This window comes from Tetrao urogallus (assembly GCF_951394365.1).
Source record: "Tetrao urogallus genome assembly, chromosome: 3".
Lineage (NCBI taxonomy): Eukaryota > Metazoa > Chordata > Aves > Galliformes > Phasianidae > Tetrao > Tetrao urogallus.
The window spans coordinates 848,659-864,474 of NC_136815.1; the positions used below are offsets into that span (position 1 = coordinate 848,659).

A 15,816-nucleotide genomic window follows, 5' to 3' on the forward strand; every position below is an offset into this window, starting at 1 on the left:
GGGCCTGCGCCCACACCCTGACACCAAACACCTGCACCCTGCAACGCGCCTCACGCACTGACCAGGCACCTCTGGGTCACTGATGCCAAATGGGCTCACCAGCTACGGCTCTTCTTTTCAGGGCATGAAACACAGAAGCATGGAACAACAACAGACCAGGCTGCCTGGAAACATGACCGCTTAAACTTTCTTCTTCGTTTGCACTGGAAATTGTGCTCTTTCCACTTGGCGATCACCAAGTGCATCCTTCCTTTTAGTGTCTTTCCCTCAATAAAGTTCTCTTGCACGTCAGCCTCAGATTCCTCCTCTTCATTGCTTTGCACAATGCCCTTTCCACTTCACCCACTACAAAGACATGGCTCTAGAAACCATCAGGTCTGCTTCAAAAGGTTCCCAAGCCCTTTTCCTCTATGAAGTAAAAGAGTATGAAAATCTTTGCTCAATTTCGTAGAAATTATGTCTGTTAGGTACACTTCTTGAACTAAATGGTCGATGTTCTCATAAAAGCATGTGCCCCCAAAGCAGGATACCTAGAAGGCCCAGGCCAGGCTTACACGGCTTTTTGGAGCTGGCAGCTTCTCTGGCAACAGATACACAAAGCATACTGCACAAGTGCCAAGCCATGACCACACCCTCAACACTGCTCGTTTTCTGTGCTTTGGCCACTACTTCCGCGTGCCGTGACACGAAGGTGCAATATCGCTCCTTTGGCTTCCAGTGCACTCACTTGAAATGTGCCGCCGGTGCAACATGGGCATGTCCTCAAGACAAGGACGCAAAAAGCAGAGCTGCTGGAAAAACAACTCATACCACATGATGCACAGCTCTACGGGATGTCAGATCAGCTTGCATCCCAGACAAGAGACCCTTAACACTCCACTTAGGGGTAAGCATGAGGAACTGGCCTCCGACTACACTTGCTGCCCTCCATTAGAAGGCTCTGGGCCCAGGCCTTCAGCCAGTTGCTTTCCATCCACCTCGCTCTCCACTTGTCCAACCCATGCTGGTTCAGCTTCTGGATGAGCACAGCATGGGAGACCAGCTTAAATCAGGCAATTACACAATCACACAACGGTGAAGGTTAGAAGAGAACTTAAGCACCATCCCTGCTGTGGACGGATGGGCCCCCAAGATCACGCTGACCAGGGCCTGGACCAAGCAGACCTGCTTAGACCAAATTTCTCCTCAATACTTTAACATGTCCTATTGCAAGCAGACCGTGTAAAAAGTTGTTTCCCTTCCTGCTTGTAAGCTCCCTTCAAGTACTGGAAGGCCACAGTTAGATCTCCCTGGAACCAACTCTTCTCCAGGCTGAACAAGCCCAACTCTATCAGCCTTTCTTCACTGCTGTTGCCCTGCAGTTCTTTGATCTCCTTTGTGACCCTCCTCCAGACCCACCCCACACAGCTCCACCAGCATTCCTGGCTGACACCCAGCAGGCCTCACACACCTAGGCACATCCCGTTGAACAGCCCTCTTTGTACTTTGCTCCATCTTCCTTAGACATTGAAGTACTGCTCACCTCAGCTGAACCAGGGCATGCCTTGCACTCCTCAGCTGTGCCCTTGATCACATGGCCTGGAGAGGCTCATGACTGCATGCCCATGCAGCAGGGATGATTCTGATTTCTCTATGGAATCTTCAAATCCATCTTGTAACTATCAAAGCCTATGCAATGAAATAATAGCTTCAGCCACTGGCAATAACAATGGACCTAAGCTGAAACTACACAAAAGATGCACTAACCGCATTCCCAAATAAAGCCTTAAAAGAGATGAGGGCATTTTCCCTGTGCCACCCTCCCACGCTGGGACTGCAAATACAGATACCTGGGTAGCAAGCACACCTCCCAATTTGGTCATCGTCGATGCTGCTCACCTTTTCCTCTCTATTTTAATTTTATTTATTTATTTATTTTGCTTTCTATAATTCCTGCTGCGCAGGTTGGCTCCTGCAAAACAGGTGAGCTGAGGAGTGAGACTTGCAGTCTCCAGGGGAATTGGCAGAACTGAAATATTCATCAAAAGCAAATTAATAGAACCTCTCCAGAGCAGCTGGAGTCCAGATCTCAGTTGCACAGCTGCAGTCGGCCTGGTTTCAAAGACGAACCTTTTACCTGGGAACAAAGCCCTTTCCTAGAATCAAAACCAAGCATCACCTGCCTTGGAGCCAATCAAGGGGAGCTGGGATGGGCTCAGATCTGTTCAACCTTTTCATCCAGTGATTTAGTTCAAACAGCTCTGAAGATGGGCTTCATTATCCTGGAGGGGTTTATTTCAGCTTGTTTTATAGTAAACTCTAATCAATGTGAGAAAAAAATTAATAATAAATCACGTAATACCTGCTTTCGTGAGAAAGAGTTGCTCACCTTTGGAGTTCAGCCAACTCAGCGTCAGCCCCTGGACTGGAACAGTGCAGACCTCACCTCCCTGCAGCACTGCGACGTGCCTGAGCAGCTGGGCCCTCCGGGATGTCAGAGGATGTCTGAGCCTCAACTTGCTGCAGAGCCTCTTGTTCTGGGTACACTCAGCTCAGACAGGTTCACAGAGCACTCGAGAAGAGCTCAAAGCCACACTGTCTTTCACCACCCAGACCGCCATTGCTCCTGGAAGCATGGATGGACCTGCACATGCTTCTCTGGTATCCATTCTCTACCAGCAACCCCATGGAATCTGGAGACCATGTCACCTTGACTGTCCTCTTGTCCAACCTGTCTGCCTTCTTCATGCCTCATCCTTAGGAGATCCCACACCAGGCGCACAACAGGAGGGACCTGCTGGAGGAGGTCCACCTTCACCTTCCCAAGCTACAGGTTGGGGTGTGGCTGGCCTCACACCCAATGTCTGATCTCATTGTGACTCTCAGCCACCCCAAAATTCCGTAACTGTCACAAAGCAGTCATTGTGACTATATGTGACCGTGGTGGGCAAGCATGGTCTTTTCCTCACCTCTCTCCAAGAGGACTGAAGGACCAAACACGAAGTGATGATGACGATGACACTGCACAACAAAATCTCCCAATCCACGAGTTTGCAAGTTTATTCCTTTCTCAACCCAAGTCCAGAAATTTTCCATTTGAATTGCTACTGGTTCCTATTTCCCACGCAGAGAATCCTCCCATTTCTAGGAAAAACCATGACTGTTGTCTTTGACTCATCATTTTGTGCACTTTCACGCTGGTTCCTTGAATCAGCATTGCAAGCTGGTTTCCATTCCATTCTGGGGCAGGATGCATTTGGACTGCTTGTACACCCTTTCCCAGGAGGAAAGAGCAGGGTTGGAGATGACCAGACAGCTGGAGAGAAATAGGTTACCCACAAGGAAGCCTCCTTACAGAGACGACACAGAGGTTCTCTAGCTATGACAAAGCCTGATGCAAGGTCTTCTGCTTTATGCAACGCAGGAGATATCTCAGCATAAGGATCATCTCCGTCCTTTCATCCTTAGCTTGACAGATCTTGCTTGATTATGTAAAAAGCCAAATTTTCAGAGCCACAAGTCTGCCCCATCCTGTGCGGTCACTGCACGTTTACAACTCTCCCTGTGATTTTCCTTCATGCCCCAACATTACCTGGGTAATTGGCTCCATAATTAGCATCTTTAAACCCAGCACTACAGTTATTTAGGACGGCGGCGTGATTTGGGCTCTGGCTTCACCTGAGTGTGGCAATTTCTCGGCAGAAACATGAGTTATCCAAGATTACACTTCCAAGTTCCCAGCAGAAAGCTGTTCTCCTCCCACTGGGACCTGGAAAGTCCTCCTTAGCCTTTCTGCATTTCCCTGACTTGGCTAATTTGACTGCGGCTGCAATTCATCCCCATAGCTTGGGCTGGGGCAGGTGGAGGGGACATGCAGGAAATGCCGAAATAAGCTGTTTTCTTGGCGTCTGGTGGAGGATGAAAGATGGAATGATGTCTGCAGGGCAAACAAAGGATTTTCTCGCATGGAGATGCAGCTTCAACCCTCTGCATCTCATTGTAGATTCCACATATTAAATTAGTGCTTCCCGTGTCCTGGGAAGATAGCACAAGGGGAGGTTCGAGTTGGATATTAGGGCAAATTTCATCTTTGAAAGAGTGATCAGGCATTGGAACAGGCTGCCCAGGGAGGTGATGGAGTCACCATCCCTGGAAGTGTTCACAAAACATGGAGGTGTGGCACTTGGGGACATGGGTGGTGAGAGCGGTGTGGATGGGCTGGGGTTGGACTCGGTGTTCTTGGAGATCTTTCCCCAAAAATGGCCATCCACGGAGGGTCCAACCCACAGGTTCATCCCGTGGAGTGTGCATGCAGCCCTGGTTGTGGGGACACGTGTAGCTGTGGCACTTTGGGATATGGTTTGGTGGGGATGGGTTGGGGTTGGGCTTGGTGACCTTGGAGATCTTCTCCAACCTGTGATTCTATGACTCTTGTGACATGCTGGGACTCACCCAGCTGGGAAAGGGGACAGATGTGACATGGCTGGTCATGTGACAACCAGCACAAGGTTGCATCCTTTGATGTGCTGGGGAAAAGCAGCCTCGGGAAGGGGTTAAACTGGTTTTCTTCAGTATTTCCAACAAGAAAAGGGCATGTTCCTCTTGCAGGTCTCAGCCACTAGAAAGTTAGAGGGAGAAAAGAACTGAAAAGCCGTGAGATCCTATTACTCCTCCACAATGAGTCTACATCTCCTTGGGAGGAGATCCCTTGCTGGGTCTCCCTTAGTCCGATTTTTCAGCATTTTAATTAATTGAGTGCAGTGCCTTTACTGAGCAGAAATCCCACTGGAGAAGCCAGCTGGAGGGGCTCTGAAAGGTCCTCCCCACCCATCAGAAAGCTCTGCTCGCTTATAATCTCCTCTGTAACTGTGTTAAAGGTGGTGGAGTCTTTGCTCATTGAATTCCCTCTTGCAAAGCTGGGGGAGGGAAAGGGATGGAGCCTGAGTTCCCCTTCCCCTGCAGCAAGATGGGAACTCGGGGTGCACGTCTGGCCGTGCGTGCACGGGGGTGTTTGCAGCCAGCTGCCATGCACTTGTGCATGTGTGTGCATGTATGCACGTGTGTTTGCAGCCGGCTGCAAAAGCACACGTGGACGTTCGGTGCAGGACTGCATTTCCCGAGGATCAGAGCGGCGGCGGTGACGATGAGGGGAAGGAGGAGGGGGAAGAAGGGGGGGGGGGGAACCCGCAGGAAGCGCGGCTGCAGCGGAGCCCGAGCCCGAACCGAAAGGTGCGGACAGAGGGAGACCGCATATTCGGGGGGGAACCCGACATGGGGTGGAGATACAGGGATGAGGTGGGAGCCCTCGTGGGGAGGGGGGAAGGGGGGGGCACAAATGGGGTAACCCCTTTCAAAGCGTGATTTGATTGGAAGCAAAGAGCATCCCCCCCCCCCCCCCCCCATCCTACATGGAGGTAGGTTGCATCCTTTGATGTCACCCGCGGAGGTGACAGAGGGGTGAGGGCACCCCAAGATGAGGTTGGGAGAGGAGGGAGGGGAAAAACCCCATTGTGGAACGATCTTCCAGGGCTGCCCCAAGGTGGGAACCTCTGACAAGGAATAGGGGAGCTGCTGGGGTCTCTGCAAGCATTTGGAGACTGGGGGGTGAAGGGGGGAAAGGGCAGCAATAGGATTGGGGATAGAGAAGGATGTGGGGGTACCAACATGGGATTGGAGGTGTGCAGCTCTGGGATTGGGGTTGCAGGGGGATGTGGGGTGTTGACATAGGATTTGGGGTGTTCAACTCTAGGATTTGGGTACAGGAGGACAGCCATGGGATTGGAGCTGGGGGGGGGGGGAACTGACGTGAGATTTGGGGTGTGCAGCTGTGGGATTGGGGTGCACAGGGAGGTGTGAGGGTGCTGACACAGGATTTGGGGTGCGTGGAGGGGTTGCAGCTCTGGGACTGGCATTCATAAGGGGATGTGGAGGTGCTGACATGGGCTTGGGGTTCAGAGGGCTGTACGGGGAGGGTACAAGCCCCTGTTTTGGGGTGCAGGGGAATGGACGTGTGCTCCGCAGCCATTTCCGGGAGGCTGTGCCTTGCCGTAGCCACGTGGCAGCACGAGACAGGTTTCATTAATTAGCAGCTGCAGATGAGGACAGTTTTACTGCCCCAGGAGCATCGCTGGCAGACACATCTCTTTCCTTTTTCCTTTTCTTTGCTTTTGCAGACACAGCTTCAATCCTGAAAACATAATCCCAAATTAGTTTGGTTCTCCTCCCGAGGTTGGGGGTCCCTATGGGTGCCCCCCAAGGTGGTATTGCCTTATTCCCCCCTCTCCCATCAGCACAGGGCTTTGGCCATGACGGAGGCTGTGGGAGCAAAGCCTAAACGCATCCTGGTGACGGGGGGCACCGGTTTGGTGGGCAGAGCCATCCAGGAGGTGGTGGCCAATGGTGAGGGGCAGACGGATGAGGAGTGGGTCTTCGTGTCCTCCAGAGATGCCGACTTGACGTGAGTCCAACCCCAGCAATCCATTCCTTTTGCCCCCACGACGCACTAATAGAATGGGTTGGAGACTCTAAAGACCATAGAATCCTAGAATGGCTTGGGTTGGAAGGATTGTTAAAGATCGTTAAGCCGCAGAATAGTTGTGTTAGATGGGATATTAAATATCTTAGAATCATAGGATGGTTCTGGGTCTCTGGAGGTCTTCAAGAAAAGGATAGATGTGGCACTTGGGGACATACTTTGGAGGGTATGTTGGGGTGGGAAGATGGTTGGACTTGATAACCTTGGAGGTCTTTTCCAACTTGAATGATTCTATGGCTTTGGGTTGGAAGGGCTCTTAAAAATCATTGTATCATAGGATGGCAGGGTTGGGAGGGTCCTTAAGCATCACAGAAGCATAGACTGGGTTAGAAGGAGCCTTAAAGACCACAGAGACACAGAATGGCATATTTTATATGTGGCCCCCAAGGCGATTCCTCTTCACTCAGTGCAATCCAAGCAAACCAAAAGTATGGACACTGATGCAGTAAACCTCATAACTTCCTCCCTCCAGGAGTGCTGTGGAGACCAAAGCTCTCTTTGAGAAACATAAACCCACCCATGTCATCCACCTGGCTGCTATGGTTGGGGGCCTCTTCAAAAACATCCGTTGCAACCTGGATTTTTGGGTGAGCGCCTGGGCAAGTGGGTCCTGCAGAACCTTGCCCTCTCTGAGCTTACTCTGGTTTCTGCAGTCATTAATGAGTCATCACCATGGGGTGCAGGGTTTGGTGGCTCCACCACTCTTTTGTGGGTGACACTGACAGATGTCTCTGTGTCCCCAGAGGAGGAACATCCACATCAATGACAACGTCCTGCATTCTGCATATGAGTGCGGGGTGCAGAAGGTGGTCTCCTGCCTCTCCACGTGCATCTTCCCAGACAAGACAACATATCCCATTGATGAGACCATGGTGAGCATCTCTGTTCCCATTTGCAGGGACACAGCTGGGTCCTACTGTGGCCAATCTGATTCTATCCTTTATCCAAACTATCTGTGGGCAAAGCATAACCTTGAACCTCCCCGAGATGTTCAAACCACACCACCTCCTCATATCCAAAATCTTGCATTGACTTATGCTGCGTGGTCTGTGCTGGATTCACATTGTGTCTCTTGTTCCCAGATCCACAACGGGCCACCACACAGCTCCAATTTTGGCTACTCCTATGCCAAGAGGATGATCGATGTCCAGAACAGGTGTGAGGGCCATGGGAGAACCATCCTGGTTTAAGAGGGCTGTGAGCATCTTGGAACTACTGGGGCAAAGGGAAACTCCAGGGCTGACAGCACCTAAATGGGGATGGGGAGATACCCAGCCTTGGCAACCAAGAGATGCCATACCAAGTTAGGGACTGTCTGTGGGTTGTTTTGTGCTGGACAGGGGGTGACCCCACAACTCAGAGAATCATAGTTTGAGTGGAAAGGGACTCACCCAGCCCATGCTGTCACCCAGGGGTTACTTTGAGCAGCATGGCTGCCGTTTCACCGCCGTCATCCCCACCAACGTCTTTGGGCCACACGACAACTTCAACATTGAGGATGGCCACGTGCTACCAGGGCTCATCCATAAGGTGTACCTGGCCAAACGTGAGTGTGATAGATAGGGCATATTATGGTTTGGGGTTTTTTTTCTTTCTGGTAGGGTTGCTCATGAATGCTCTCTCCATTTCCCCCATAGAGAATGGCTCTGCTCTGACTGTATGGGGCACAGGCAAGCCCCGAAGACAGTTTATCTACTCTTTGGTATGTATGGCCTTGGGGAGCACTTGGGGGGGGTGACATGAGGGGCTGGGGGACCTCAGCGCAGGCTGAGCCCTCCTGGGTTGTCCTGGGCAGCACTGATCCTCAGGGCCTGGGGTCCTCCAAGAGCCATCTGCTCCTCTGTAGGATCTGGCCCGGCTCTTCGTTTGGGTTCTACGGGAATACGAGGAGGTGGAGCCCATCATTTTGTCAGGTAAGGACAAAATTCCAAGAGGAAGAGGGAAAGGGGGAAACAATGGCCTCAGCTCATCACCATCTCCACAGTGGGAGAAGAAGATGAAGTCTCCATCAGAGAGGCTGCAGAGGCAATCGTGGAGGCCATGGACTTCAGGGGAGAGCTTGTCGTATCCTTTAGTGTAGAAGAGATTGGAAAAGACCTCCAAGATCATCAAGTCCAATCATTAACCCATCTCCACCATGCTCACTCATAGAATCATTAAGGTTGAAAAAGACCTCTGAGATCATCGAGTCCAAACGTCAACCCGTGTTTGACCGAGCTTTTCTAATATCCAACCCGAATCCAGAGGTTGTTACCTCTCATCCTATTGCCTGGCTGTGGGGCAGAATACAGCCTCACCACCTCAGCCTCCCTGCTTTCCCATTTCCCTTAATCCCTCCCACCCCAGTTCGACACAACCAAGGCCGATGGGCAGTTCAAGAAGACAGCCAGCAATGCCAAGCTCAGGCATTACCTCCCCAACTTCCAGTTCACACCCTTCAGACAAGGTGAGAAGGGGGCACACCAGTGCATCGCTGTCCCCCTGTTCTCCCCATCTCAAACCTTTCTAATGGCATCTCTCTGTTCCCAGCTGTGAAGGAGACTTGCACCTGGTTCAGCACCAACTACGCCAGTGCTAGGAAGTGATGGAGCGGTGCCCACGCGTCCTCTTTAACTCAGGGTTGTCCTTTGCTGGGGCAGAGGATGAGGTGTGGGGGCTGACAGCATATTTCCAAAGCAAATGGGTGCCAGGATCCTGGGTACGCTTGAGGGTGTGCAAGGAGAGGGGATATAATGAAAAATCATCAAGTAGCATCTTATGTAGAAGAGACCCTGCTCAGGTAACACTCCTTTCCTACCTGCTGTAGGGTGCAGACCCCACCGAGGGCTTTGGGAGGCAGATTGGGGGTCCCAAAGGTGCTGCTGTCCCCAGAGAGATCCCAAATGGGGCAGGAGCAACAGACACTATGGTTGAATTGATCACAATCATCCCTGGGGCATGGGCTGGCAGCTCTTATAATGAACTACACTACTAATTATGCATAATTAGGTTGTAATAAAGAAGCTGATTGAGGCTGTTGCTGCAGCACAGGAATCACAGATGACTGTTTGGTGTTGCTTTCGGTGCATGGGGAAACGCAGCTGTGTGGGGACTGTCCCATAGCCTCCAGCAAAGCATCTCTTAGAGGGACCAAAACCACTGCCTGGTCCTGGTGGGCCCCTGCCTTGGGGACAGCAAGGACCTATGGAGTAGACACCCATCATCACTGCAGTCTGAAGTTGTCACCAGCCATTTGAGTCCTCCTCCTATGGAGGAGATATCCATTCTGACCCCAAGATGCCCCCAACTATTAGAGTGGCTGTTCCTAAACTGTCAGGTCACTGGTGGTGCTCATTGGGTGACACCAACCCCAATATTTCCCTGGAGAAGGGATGTCCCATGTTGTCCATCACTGTCCAAGAACTGGTTTGGGTTCCCAGCATTGCCCAGCTCCTACACCTGGTTCCAGCATCACCTGGTTGGGTGAAAAAGGGGTTTGGCAGAGCACAGAAGTGTACCCCTCCACCCAGAAGTCCTTTCTGGGCATATGCTCCAGGACCAGGACCTCTCCCAATGGACCATCACAGAGACAACACCTATTCCTAGAAGAAAACCTACAGTTCTATGACCTGGCCCTAAAAGGGGAACCCAGATAGTTCCAGGGAGCAGGACCCACCCTACACCTACCCCCGGCTCAAGCTTACCCCATGCAGACTCCTGATAGCCGCTTTGCCCAGCTGCCTTGTCCGCAGGCTTTGTTCTCCCAAGGGCATCAGGAACCTGGTGACATCCATCCTGCTAAGCAAGGCTCCCCTACCATCAGTGGGACTGCTCCAGGTATGAAGGCAATGCAAAACGGCGTGGGTGCTGATGTGTTCTACCTATGTAGACAATAGGGACACCCTGGGGTAGCACAGATACCCCAACATGGCATGGGGACATGCTGGGGTTGGATGGGGACACCTTAGGGTTTCTGACCTCCATTCTACAGCCACCCTATGATCATCTCTCCCAAGTCACCCCACTTCCAACCCACCATTCCCAACCCACCTCACACCTCTCTGGGGTGAAGGCGAGATGCCATAATGCCAAATTCAAGGGGACATTTAGCACACCTCTCCTAGTAAGAGGACAGACATTCTCCGCTATCAGCCCAACCCCCTCATCCCCATAGGATTACAGGCTATAGGGCTGCGTGGACTTGGAGGGGGTGCCCTATAGGAAGAAAAAAAAGAGTAAAGGACTCCCAAAAAGGTTGAAAAGCCCCCAACGCAAATTCAAGAGCACCTCACACCCTCTCCCCCAAAAAGAATTAAAGAAATAAATTCCAGAACATGAAAGCTTTATAGATGCCCTCTCCAGCACGTCCCCAAAATGGGAGGGGGCCCCTATGTCCCACCCCCACCCCACGTGCTTCCCGCAGCGCTCCCACCCCGGACGCTGTCCCCAAACCACGTGGAATCACCCGGAAGTTGCGTAGCCACATTGGTCACGCCCCCCCTTGACATCACGCCCTCCAATCGCCGCGCGGGGGTGTGCCTCGTCTGACCAATGGGAGTGGCGGGGAGGAGCGAGGGGGGCGTGGCGCGGGGCGATGGAAGCGGAGGAGCTGCGCGTGGGGTTCGTGGGCGCCGGGAGGATGGCGGGGGGCCTCGGCCGGGGGCTGCTGCGGGCAGGTATGGGGGGGACAGAGCCTTGGATTGGAGCCTTGGAGCCAGAGACACGAGATTTTCCCCAGGTTTGGTGTCCTGCCCTACAGAGAGGTGTGGGACGGCGCTGTGCCCCACCTTATGTGTCCCTGCCCCCATGGAGCAGTGTGGGGACACGGGGGACAAAGCTGCCCCCTTTGAGATGTCGCTGTCCCATACAGCAGAGTGGGGACAGCTGTGTCTAACCCCGACTTTGGTGACTCTTTCCTATAGATCAGTGCAGGGATATGAGGACAAGGCTGTCTCCTCTGTCCCATAGATCAATGCAAGGACATGGAGACAGATCTTTCCCCTTTGGGATGTCCTGTCCTTGTCCCATAGCACAGCATGGGGATGTGGGGACAGTTGTGTCCAGTACCACCTCTGGTGTCCTTCTCTTATAGATCAGTGTTGGGACTTGAGAACAGGGCTGTCCCCTTTGGGATGTCCCTGTCCAATAGAGGAGGGTGAGGACACGGGAATAGGTCTGTTCTAACTTGGATGTGGAGATGAGGACACTCGTGTTAAATGCTGGTGTTTCTCCCCTGTAGAACAGTGTGAGGGCATGGGAAAAGGTTTTTCCTTTCTTGGATGTCCCATAGAGCATTTTGGGGACGTGGTTGACAACCCTCCCAATAGTGCTAACCCAACAGATGCCCCCAGTGTGTAGGATCACTTCCATTGTCACCGTATGGTGTCACAATGATGCGCCCCCAGCTGTCCCCATGGCATGTCCCAATCTCTATTGCTCCACATCCCTCGTGTTAACGGGGTAACGGGGTGTAACGGGGGGACAATGTGTTATCCCGTTGGTTTTGTGGCTTCCTGTGGGCCACCCCACCCACTCATCCATGTCCCTTATGTCCCCAAGGGAAGGTCCCTGCCAGCAACATCGTTGTCAGCGCTCCCTCGGACCGCAATCTGGCAGAGTGGCGGGTGAGTGGCATGGGAACAGAGTGACAACCCCAATGGGAGATGGCATTTGGGGTCACCTTTTGTAAAGCTCTGCAGGGCTCTGAGGGACATTAGGGTGGAAGGTCCCAAAGTGTCCCCTGGAAGGGAACACTGGGTTGGGATTTTATAATCAGGACAATGAGGATGGGACAGTGGGGTTGTGATATTGCATTGGGTCATGGGGTGGGGACAGTGGGGTCAGGACACTGGGGTTGAGACATGAGATTAGGACACTGGGTTGGGATACAGCATTGGAACATTGGGGCTGGGACATGGGGCTAGAAAATGGGATTGGGACGTGGGATTGAGACATTGGGTTGGGGTTGGGACACAGCATCAGGATGTGGGGTCGGGATGAGAGATTGGGACACAAGGCTGGAACGTGGGGTTGGGACACTGGGTTTAGGACAGGGTTGAGACAGTGGGGTTGGGACACAGGGTAGGGATATGGGGTTGGGACATGGGGTAGGAAATAAGGGTTGTGATGTTGGGTTGGGAGGGGTTGTGGTGTTGGTTTGGGACATGGGGTTGGGATATTGGGTTGGGACCTAGGGTTGGGACATGGGGTCAGGATGAGACGTTGGGGCATGGGGTTGGAATGTGGATTTGAGACACTGAGTTGGGACATTGGGGTTGGAATGCAAGGTTGAGACATGGGGTTGGAATCTGGGACTGGGACGTGATGTTGTGATACAGGGCTGTGACATGGCATTGTGACCCTGTCCCCTACCCTTGTGCAGGACTGGGGCTGTCGCACCACGCACTGCAACTTGGAGGTACTTCAGGAGAGCACAGTGGTGTTCTTGGCCACCAAGCCCCACGTGCTGCCCACAGTGCTGCAGGAGCTGCGTCCTGCTGTCACCTCCCAGCACCTCCTCATCTCGCTGGCAGCTGGTGTCAGCCTGCAGAAGCTGCAGCGGGTGGGTGCTCTCCTTTTCCTCTTGTTCCTCCTTCTCCCTCTTGCTCTTCTTCCTCCTTCTCTGCTTCCCAATCCCCCACCCCAAATGACCCCCATTACCCCTCACTGACTCTATTCCCCCCAGCTGCTCCCCACGGGGACGAAGGTGCTGCGCCTGATGCCCAACCTGCCCTGCGTGCTGCAGGTGGGAGCTGCTGTGTTCTCCCGTGGCTGTGGGGTTGGGGATGGGGATGCAGCACTGCTGCAGTCCCTGCTGTCCCCATGTGGGCTGTGTGAGGAGGTCCCTGAGTCCTACATCAACATCCACACTGGGCTCAGTGGCAGTGGCGTTGCCTATGTAAGTATCATTCACTATACTGTGTTGCTCAGCTTTTTTTTTGGGATCCCCTGGTCTCCCCACTGCTTTTGCCCTGCAGGTGTACCTGTTTGCTGAAGCCATGGCCGAGGGGGCTGTGAAGATGGGGATGCCAGGGGGCCTGGCCAGTAGGATTGCAGCCCAGACGCTGCTGGTGAGCAGTTATGGGAATGTGGGGACAACCCTATCCCCAGCCTTGGGTGCCTCTTTCTTATAGATCAGTATAGGGACATCCCTGACCCAATTTCTTGGGGTCCCTGTCCCATAAAGCAGCATGGGGACGTGGGGATCCCCTTGTCCAACCCCAACTCTGGTGTCCCTCCCCTATAAAGCAGTGTGGGGACGTGGGGAGAGGGTTGTCCCCTTTAGGTGACCATGTGCCATAGAGCACCATGGGGACGTTGCTGCCCCTTCCTTGGGGTCCTTATCCCATAGATCAGTGTGAGGATATAGTGATCCTCCATCCAGTGATGAGACGATGCTGTGATCCCTGAGCAAAAAGGGGGTTTGAGGGAACCTCTTGACCCCATACATCCCCAGGGAGCAGCGAAGATGCTGCTGGAGACAGGTGAGCACCCAGCAAAGCTGCGTGGGGACGTCTGCACACCTGGTGGGACCACCATCCATGGGTTGTACCAACTGGAGAAGGGAGCATTGAGGGCCACCGTCATGAATGCAGTGCAAGCAGCCACTGAGCGGGCGAGCGAAATGGGGGAGGATTAACAGACATCCCATCTCATCCTGTGGTAGTTGGGACCAAAGCTCTTGGTGCCACCAAACCAAACCATGGTGCCACCAAAGTGAAGGCTGTTGGTCCCAGACAAAAACATGGTGCTACCAAACTGAAGCATGGTGACCCCAAACTGAAGCAACCAAACCGAAGCCTGGTGACTCTAGACTGAAGCATTGATGACAGCAAACCAAAGCACAGTGATCCCAAAGTGGAGGTTGGTGACCCCAGACTCAAGCATGGTGACACCAAACTGAAGAATGGTGACACCAAACCAACTCATGTTGACCAGCAAATGGAAGCCTGGTGACACCAGACTGAAGAATGGTGCCACCAAATCAAATCATGTTGGCCAGCAAACTGAAGCCTGGTGACACCAGACTGAAGTATGGTGATCCCAAACTGAAGCCACCAGACCAAAACTTGGTGACCTCAAACCAAACCCCTGAAGGGTCCTTGAGCCTTTTGGGAGATCCTGGGTGGAGGTGGGAGATGCTGAAGTGTGTGGTCACCATGGAGTGGGACCTAATAAAGGTGGGCAGTGCAGTGGTAGGTTTGGCTTTTTTTCTGGTTCCTTCTGTCCTCTGTGCTCAGTGGGATGTGTCTGTGTGGAGGTGACAGCAGTGGGGTTGGAGTCACCACGGTGGGTGGAATGGAGGTCACAGCATCACAGAGTGGTTGAGGTTGAAGGGACCTCTGGGTCCATCTGGTATGGCACCAAGACAGGGATGGGGACATAATCTTGGAGTGAATAGTTGGGATGAGCCATAGAACCATGGAATATGGAAGAGACCCACAAAGATCATGGAGTCCAATCTCTGGTTCCACACAGGACCACCCCAAACCCAAACCCTACAGTTGCAGTGACTCTGAGGGATCATTTACAAAAGACAACCTCAGAGCAGGAATAAAAATGCATTTAATCTTCATAAACTCTGAAGTTAGGAGACAAAGACAACAAATAAAAACACCCACCCCACAAGTTAGCTCTAGTGACTTTTTTTCCCTTTTCTTACAATAATTAGGCTCAAATTTTAACAAAATCAGGTTGAGAAAAGAGCTGTTTAATTAATATCTCCCTGTTTTGGCAGGAAAACATTTTGGCAGTGGGAAGAGTACCAACAACCCTTTTAGGAAAGCACCCCAGGAAATGGAAATGCAGCAGTTTGTCCCACCGTCCCAGTGTGACACCATGTCCTTGCAGGGTTGGCAGAGGGTACCCATCCCATCACCCAGAGACCACCCTGGGATTACAAAAGAGCACCTCCTACATATATTTAGGGTGAGGAATGCAAGGTATGGAGGGTGTCTCACACAAAAAAACCAATCCCATGAGCCCTAAATTGCTGAGTCCCCATTGACTGCAACCTCCATTGATAACCCCATAGGACAAACGGGGTGTCCTCGACCCCATTGATGTCCCAAGCCCCCATGGGATAATCAGTATGTGTCCCTAGTCCCATGGGTGTCCCAAGCTTCATGGGGATCCCCAGCCCCATGGGACGGTTAGGATGTCCCCAGCCCCAGTGGTGTTACCAGCCCCAATGGGGCATCCCCAACTTAACGAGTGTCTCAAGATCCATAGGTGTTCCCAGCCCCATAGGTGTCCCAAGAGCCACATAGGCATCCCAAGGATGCAAGGTGCTCAGTAGCCAGTGGGTGATCGACCACCTTGCC

General features: G+C 52.6%; 2 protein-coding genes across 2 annotated transcripts; both read left to right on the forward strand.

The window, feature by feature from the left end:
• Nucleotides 1-5,250: 5,250 nt before the first annotated feature.
• On the forward strand, nt 5,251-9,099 carry GFUS (GDP-L-fucose synthase; the record flags this gene model as incomplete). Its single annotated transcript, XM_079533259.1, has 11 exons — nt 5,251-5,274; nt 6,270-6,436; nt 6,987-7,101; nt 7,258-7,386; nt 7,597-7,670; nt 7,927-8,060; nt 8,152-8,216; nt 8,361-8,427; nt 8,499-8,578; nt 8,861-8,960; nt 9,044-9,099. 11 exons carry the CDS (start codon nt 5,251-5,253, stop codon nt 9,097-9,099), a joined length of 1,011 nt encoding a protein of 336 aa, XP_079389385.1.
• Nucleotides 9,100-11,087: 1,988 nt separating this feature from the next.
• PYCR3 (pyrroline-5-carboxylate reductase 3) lies at nt 11,088-14,132 on the forward strand (the record flags this gene model as incomplete). Its single annotated transcript, XM_079533042.1, has 6 exons — nt 11,088-11,169; nt 12,053-12,117; nt 12,876-13,055; nt 13,179-13,391; nt 13,471-13,563; nt 13,950-14,132. 6 exons carry the CDS (start codon nt 11,088-11,090, stop codon nt 14,130-14,132), a joined length of 816 nt encoding a protein of 271 aa, XP_079389168.1.
• Nucleotides 14,133-15,816: the final 1,684 nt, after the last annotated feature.